The sequence below is a fragment of the Pteropus alecto genome, unplaced genomic scaffold (assembly GCF_000325575.1).
Source record: "Pteropus alecto unplaced genomic scaffold, ASM32557v1 scaffold115, whole genome shotgun sequence".
Classification (NCBI taxonomy): Eukaryota; Metazoa; Chordata; class Mammalia; order Chiroptera; family Pteropodidae; genus Pteropus; species Pteropus alecto.
The window spans coordinates 1,630,360-1,638,513 of record NW_006436814.1 but is presented as its reverse complement, the minus strand read 5'-3'; the positions used below and the strand labels follow the sequence as shown (position 1 = coordinate 1,638,513).

At 34.9% G+C, this 8,154-nt stretch overlaps 1 protein-coding gene across 1 annotated transcript in view; it reads right to left on the bottom strand.

Moving 5' to 3' along the window:
* The window catches only part of CATSPERE (catsper channel auxiliary subunit epsilon), a 91,524-nt gene that overhangs the window by 42,036 nt on the left and 41,334 nt on the right, over window positions 1–8,154 (bottom strand). Inside the window, 2 exon segments of the mRNA XM_015591265.1 lie at window positions 1,626–2,088; window positions 4,297–4,316. Coding sequence (XP_015446751.1) covers window positions 1,626–2,088; window positions 4,297–4,316 — 483 coding nt within the window.

Below are 8,154 nucleotides of genomic sequence, written 5' to 3'. Positions count from 1 at the left end.
GTCCATCCATGTTGTTGCAAATGGCAGTATTTCATCTCTTCTTATGGCTGAGTAATATTCCATTGTATATATGTACCACAGCTTCTTTAGCCAATCATCTATCGTAGGACACTTCGGTTGCTTCCATGTCCTGGCCACTGTGAATAATGCTGCTATGAACATTGGTGTGCAAATATCTTTATGGATATGATTTTTCAGTGACTGGGTAATTTTTTCATAACTTAAATTTCTTTATATGTTTAATTTTGTTTTGTTTGCTTTTGGCGATAAATTCATCCAAGCTTACCCAATTCTTAGCCTGTTGTGCCATGTGTGTTTTTAGAAATCTCACAAGGTGTAAGGAGAGAAAAACATGGATGGATGACCTGATAAAATACGTCTTCGTCAAATAAAAAAGTGTAGGATACATAGTATGATGATATATAAAACATAAAACCTCACCAAAAATATATCGTTGTTGGATTTTATATAATGTCTAAGTCCTTTCGTGAGATGGTCCCCATTTCGTTAGCCAGCCGTATCTCTTACTAGTTTTTGTTGCACGCTCTGCTGGCTAGTCGCACTGAACTAACTTCCGTTTCGCAAACTGGCCACGTTCTCTCCCACTTCCGAGTCTTTGCTACCTCATCCCGCGATCCCAACTAGTAATCTTCTTTTCTTCTAATATATTCTCTCCCCCTGGTTTCAGTTTAGAAGTCATTTAATTCACGCTGATTTTTCAAATCTCATAAATCTGGAGTACATGACCCTTTCGTATGCTTTCTGTCACTCTCTCTTTCACCACTCAAACTATTCATTAAAAACGTTATTAAATGAACTTTGGATCAAATAGGAAGTTAAGATGAAAGTCAAATGATATCTCTGATAAGGAATTAATATCTAAAAAATATAAAGAACTCATATAGCTCAATATAAAAAAAAAAAAAAATGGTCAAAGGCCATGAATAGAAATTTCTCCAAAGAGGGCATACAGATGGCCAACGGACACATGAAAAGATGCTCAACATCACAAATCATGAGGGAAATGCAAATCAAAACCATGGTGAGATATCACCTCACACCTGTCAGACTGGCTATCAAGTGTTGGCAAGAAGGTGGAAAAAGGGAAAGCCTTGTATACTGTTAGCAGGATGGTAAACTGGTATAGCCAGTATAGAAAACGGTGTGGAGGTTCCTTGAAAAGTTAAAAGTAGAGTTATCTTCTGACCCAGCAATTTCACTTCTGGATATTTTTTCAAATAAATCAAAAACACTAATTTGAAAAGATATATGCACCCTTTTGTTCATTGTAGCATTATTTACAATAGCCAAGATATGGAGGCATCCTGGTGTACCTCAATAGATGAAAAGATAAAGAAGTCGTGGTACGTGTATACAATGGAATATGACTCAGCCATAAAACGGAATGAAATCTTGCCATTTGCGCCAACATGGATGGACCTAGAAGATATTATGCTCAGTGAAATAGGTCAGACAGAGAAAGACAAATACCGTATAATTTTACTTACACGTGGAATCTAAAAAAACAACATAAAAGAGCAAACCAAACAGCAATAAACTCATAGATACAGAGAACAAACTGGTGGTTCGGGCATGGGAGGGATGTTGGGGGGAGACTATCTCACCTGTAAAAACGGTATTGATAACGCTGTCATGTGATAATCTCGATAGATTTCCAAATTCTGTAGGTGTTTGTAAAACTCCAGTAACAGTGAAATTGTGATAACAATAGTAGACCCTATGTTTGTCCCATAGTATTAATTCTGACATTGCTGTATATAGAAAACGTGAAGTTATAACACTGTCGATCGTGACATTTAACACAAAGTCTTGGAGCATCCACTGTTCTGTAACTTCGCTATATATCACTATGTACATTTTTTTAAAGGCGGTACATGTAATACAGTAATTTAATAGTACGGCAAGTTCCAAAGGGTGTCCTGTATACTCAACTTTGTGAATAGTCACAACAGCAGCTGCTGACATATTCAGAATTTTTTTCAGTTTTTTAGTAGTTATTAATTTGACAAATTTAGGAGAAGCATATCTGAGATAAATTTCATCACTTGTCCAGATCGCCATGGTGCTCTTAATATTGGCCTGTGACAAAATTGAAAATAATTAGAAAATCTTCGATTTTAGGGACAGTCCTAACAGTTCTCGACTTCTAACATTTAAAAATAAAACATAGTAACTACTAAGGTTTAATTTCTAGTATGTTTCTGAATAATGTTTCAGGCATAGAAATATATGAGATAGAAATGTGTCGTGTTATGTATAACCATATGAGTAAATTATTTCAGTAATTTTATTCTTTTATATATTATTTCTATCAGTAGAAATAATTTATTCCCCAAAGAGCATCAGCCTTCTCTTTTCTTATGCATTCGTTCACTCTGTCTAAGAGTGACCCTTTAACCTTAACGTTTACTAAAGTCACGATATAAGAACACCTCACGAGTTGTCATTTTGAGAATTCTAGCTTCTTTGAACATCAGATAAAGAGAAGAGAGAACTTAAAATCTCAAACCAATCAATATTACCCCTCTATGAACACCATCTATTAGAGAAAAAGGCTATTCAAAAACCGCTATGTCTGAAATTCAGTTGGCTTAATTTCATTTAGAGAGCCAAGGCTCCCCTTCTCCCCATCTCCCTTCCACAGCTGGTTCTAATTCTTAGAGATTTTTATTTAAAATGTAACTTCTGTATCCATGACCATTAAAAGAAGTCTTTTGGGCACATCTTGTCTCTCTAATTTTACTTAATTTAAAAATATTTAGTCTATACCCAAATAGGATGTAGGTGGATACCAAACTGTTAAGAGAAGAAAGAGACTATTTGTGTTAAAAAGTATTTTTACCAAGTGAAGATTCAATTTAAAATTTAGAGCTTATGTTGCTTAAATTAGTGTGAAAGAATCCTCACAGGGTAAACGGGTTACACACAAAATGACCCGCAGATATTCTCATTCTTGGGATGGGAAGAGGGATTCACCATGACGTGGTAGATGGGAATTCCGCGGAGTCCCAGCAATAGAATGAGTTTTCACTCATCCACAAACTCTTTTCTAGAGATCTTCACCTAGAGCTTGCGGATGTAAACCAAAGATCTTGGGGCAAGGGAGGGGAACTGGGAGAGCTCCCTGAGGCGGTCAGGGTCTCTCACAAATATAAAGCAGTAACCTCCTGAAGACAGGGAGGGGGCAGACAGCAAGGCAGCAAAGTATTGTGGATTCTCAGGTACCACAGGCTGGGGGTGGGATGAGAGAGCTGAGAGAAACTTTCCTTCTGAGACATGCTCGAAAGTGTAAAGCAGTCTCCCGGCCAAGATTTAGGACAAGGAAGCAGGAGGGAGAGAGAGAGAGAGAGAGAGAGAGAGAGAGAGAGAGGTCCCCCAAAGCACAAAGTCCAGGGGCAGGTGAGAGAGGGAAGAGAATTCTTCAGTGATTAAAAAAAAAAAAGAAAGAAAGAAAGAAAGAAAGAAAGAAAAAAAGAAAAAAGAAAAAAAAAGCTGGCAGCTAGGCTGGAAAGCAGATAGTTCTCTCGGGGTTTGGAAAGCTGGTGGCTCAGTTGTAAAGTATGACGAGATCTCTGGAATCTCATTAGTGCTTAAGATCCCAAGCATGGCTAGAGAGGAAATAACTACAATAAAAATGCTGAAGGATTGAGTGGGAAAGATAGGCAGTGTGAGTGCAGAGATGGGCATTTCAGCCGAGACACGTAAATGATAAAAAAAGAGAGCAAAATGGAAATACTAGAAATAAGGAATATAATATTAGGACTAAAGACATTATTAGATATATTTAAGAGTAAGCCAGGAAAAGGAGAGAAAAAGAACAGTGAACTTGAAGATAGTTAACAGCAGGTATACAAACTAAAATATGAAGAAAAAAGCACAGTGAAAAAAATTAATTGGTGGTCTGAGATCTATGGAACAACATTAAATGGTCTCATGTATCCTAGAGGAAAAAGAGAATTGTGCAGAAGAAAGTTGAAGAGCTAACGTCTAAGAACACTGCCAGCTTAACAAAAGACGTGATCCCAGAAATCCAAGAAGCTCAGCTGAACCTCGAACAGGATAAAATTAAAGGACATCATACCTAGGCACATAATAAAATTGCCAAAGACCAACGATTGAGAGCAAATTCTAGAAGCAGCCACAGGTAAAAAGATACTGTATATACACGAGAACAATGACACAAATAATGGCTGACTTCTTGCCAACAATGATGGAAGCCATAAAATAATGGAATGATGTCTTTATAAATTGCTTTAAAAACAAAAAACAATGAACCCTCCTGCCATCCTATAGTTCTGTATTCAGCAAATGTCCTTCGGAAATGAAGGCAAAAAATAAAGACATTTTTTACACACAAATGCTGAGAGAACTTGCAATACAAAAATTTTAGACATTCGTCAGGCTGAAGGGGAATGACACCGGGAGGAACTCTGGGTGTGCGGGCAGAAATAAAGCAAACCCAGAATGTTATACATAAGAGACTTATTTTGCTATCAGTTTATGTCTATATATCTTTATGACAATTGACTTTTAAAGCAGAAATATTAACATATTTTGGGATTTATAGCTTATTTAGAAGTCAAATGTGAGATGAGTACAAAAGGTGGGATATAAATGGAATTGTACAGTTGTAAGGTTTTTACACTGTTATGAAGTATATATTATTTGAATTTAGACTCTGATAAATTAAAGATAGTTATCGTAAAGTCAAATACGACCACTAAAAAATAGTTTTGAATAAAAAAATCAATACGAGACAACATATGATTACTAAAAAATACATGATTCATCCAGAAGATAAGAAAAGAGAAACAAAGCAAAAAATAATAAGTTGGATTAATAGAAAACAAATGCCAAGATGTTAAACAAATCTAATCATAGCAACAGTTCTATTAAATCTAAGTGGACTAAATACTACAAGTTAAAAGCAGATATTGTCACACTGGAGAAAAAGCAAGACCCTATGTGCAGTTTAAAAGAAACATAAAGTCACAGATTGATAGTAAAAGGATAGAAAAACATACGTCATGTGAACATATAACATAAGAAAACTGATGCAGCTACATTATTATATATTAATAAAAGAAACATGAAATATCACTTCACACTCACAAAAAGAGTTTAAATAATAAAAGATTGAACACACTAAAGTTTGGTGAGATACGGAACTAAATGAGAAAAGCTGCTATAAACATTTTATAAGGTCTTAATTATTACAGCTTTATAACACATTTGCATTTATGGCAGAAGAAATACTTTGCTATCCCATTTCTTCCCAACCCTCAGCTCTTTATTTTTTCACATGTATTTTAGAATTAGTTTATTGAATTCCACAAAGTAACATCGGGATTTTGATTGGAATTATATCAGATCTGTAGATGAATTTGGGAAGAATTAAAAGTTTCGTAATAGTCTGTGTTCCTAGCCATGAACATGATATAACTATTTAATGTTCATTAATGTTTTTGATATCTTGATCTTGTACATTTTTAGTGGCATTCATTTCTAGACTTATGTAACTTTTTTGTTTTATCTTGGATTTCCATATGACTTTTAGAATCAGCTTCTCAATTTCTATAAAAATCCCCCTGGGATTTTAATTAATGTGTTAAATTTCTCAAGAATTGACATCTTAACAGTATTGAGTCTTCCCACCCATTAATATGGTATATATCTCCATTTAAGGCTTTCATTTCACTTAGTAATGTTAGTAGTTTTTAGCTATACACACTTGCACGTCTTTTGTCAAATTTATCCCTAAATACTTAATATTTTTGAATCTATTGTAAGTAGTATTTTTAAAAATATTAATTTGTGATTGTTTATTCATATATTTCATATAGAAATACAATTGATTTTTAAATATTGATCTCAATATTGATTCCTTTAATATTGATTCCTTTCGTCTGCTTTGTTTTGGTTTAACTTGTTCTTCTTTTTTCTGGTATCTTAATATAGATCATTGATTTGAGACATTTCTTCTTTTCTAATATAGAGGATCAATACTATAAATTTCCCTCTAAGTACCTCTTTAGTAGCATTCCACCAATTTCAACATGTTCTGTTTTCATTTTTTTTCAGTTCAAAACACCTTCTAATTAGTTTCAAATTTTTTTTCTTTGACTCATAGGTTATTTAGAAATGTGGTATTTAGTTTCCTAATACTTTGGTAATATTGCAGATATCCTTTTGTTATTGTTTCTAATTTAATTCCATTGTTGTCGGGAAACACACCTTGTATGATCTGAATACTTTTAAACATATCAAGACTTATTTCATGGTCCACAGCACAATCTATCTTGGTAAACGTTCCACGCGCATTTAAAAAGAACGTGCATTCTGCTGTCACTGGAAGATGTGTTCTATAAACCTCAACTTGACCCAGATGGTTGACAGTGTTGTCCAAGTCTTCTACACCGTTACTGTTCTTTGTTCCATCCATTATTGAAAAGAGGTGTTAAAGCATTTGACTATAATTGTGGTTTTATTTATTTCTCTTTGAAGTTTCACTTTTTGCTTCGTTGATTTTGAAACTCTATAATTAGATTCATAAACATTTATGTGCACTTAATGAATCGACACCATTGTTATTATGAAATGACCCTTCTTTATCCCTGGGAATAGTCTTTGCTCTGAAATATACTGTGATATTAATACAGATATTCTAGCTTTGATGTTATCATGTATACCTTTGCTTATTCTTTTATTTTATGCTGTGTCTTCATACTTAAAGCGTGTCTTTGTAGTTGGGTCTTACTCTTTTTGATCAATCTGATCGTCTCTGCCTTTGAATCAGCAAGCTTAGATCATTGGCATTTAACGTGATTGTTTATAGGGTTAGGTTTAACTCTGTCATCTGCTATTGGTTTTCTACTTGTCCCAGTTTTCTTTGTTTCCTTTTCCCTCTCTTTTCCTCTTCTTTTGGATCAACTGAATACTTTTTATGATCACACAGCTGTATTTTTTTTTGTCATTGTAGTGATTGCTTTAGGGTTTATAGTGTACAACTTCAACCTCTCAGATCTTTAAGTGATATTATACCACCCCAAATATTGTGTAAGAATTTTACATGAAATGTACTCATTCCTCAGTGCTGAGATGAGAGCCTCCTGAGCACTCCAGCCAATCCCCCATGAATCATGATTAGCGTTTTCAGTCTGGCTGGTTAGAGCAGGTTCTATTCCCATCCTTGTGTGAGCACTGAATTCTGTTCCCTAGTCTTTTCAGTTAGTTCTTAGCCCAGGTTTGGTTAATTTCCAAATTAATCAACATTCTCCCATTCCCCCAACACACACACATTAGTACTCTACTAAATAGATGAGCGGGACTCTCTGCAGATTTCTGGAATTCTGTGTGTGGCTCTTTTATCTCTGATATTCTGCTCTGCACACTATAGCCACCTTGGTCTCTCCTGACTGACAGCTCAACTTCCTCAACTCAGGGAACCTGTTCGATTCTGTCTGAGTTTCTCACTTCGCTGTTCCAAAGTCTGGGAACTTTATCAAGATATTATGCTGGGGCATTGCAGGGCTCACCTTGATTTCCAATATCTAGAGAAGCTTTGTTTTCATATATTTTGTTTGTTTTTTAGAATTATGTTTCAGGTATAGAGCACATTGGTTAGGCAGTTATATAATTTACGAAGTGATATCCCTAATTACTCTAGCACCCATCTGGCTCTATACATAGCCATTACAATATTATTGGCTATATTCCCTATGCTGTACTCTACATTCCCGTGGCTGTTTCTATAACTAGCAATTTGTACTTATCCCTTCACCTTTTTTACTCAGCTTCCTAACCCACCTCCTATCTGGCAATTACCAGTTTGTTTTCTGTATCTATGAGTCTGTTTTTATTTTGTTTGTTCATTTATTTTGTCCCTTAGATTCCATATAAGTGAAATCATATGTTATTTGTCTTTCTCTGTTTGATTTATTTCACTTAGCATGTCATTGAAAATGGTAAGATTTCATTTTTTAGGGCTCAGTAATATTCCATTGTGTGTGTGTGTGTGTGTGTGTGTGTGTGTGTGTGTGTGTGTATCATCTCTTCTTTATTTAATTGTCTATTGATGGGCACATAGGTTGCTTCCATATTTTGGCTATTGTAAATAGTGCTGCCGTGAACCTA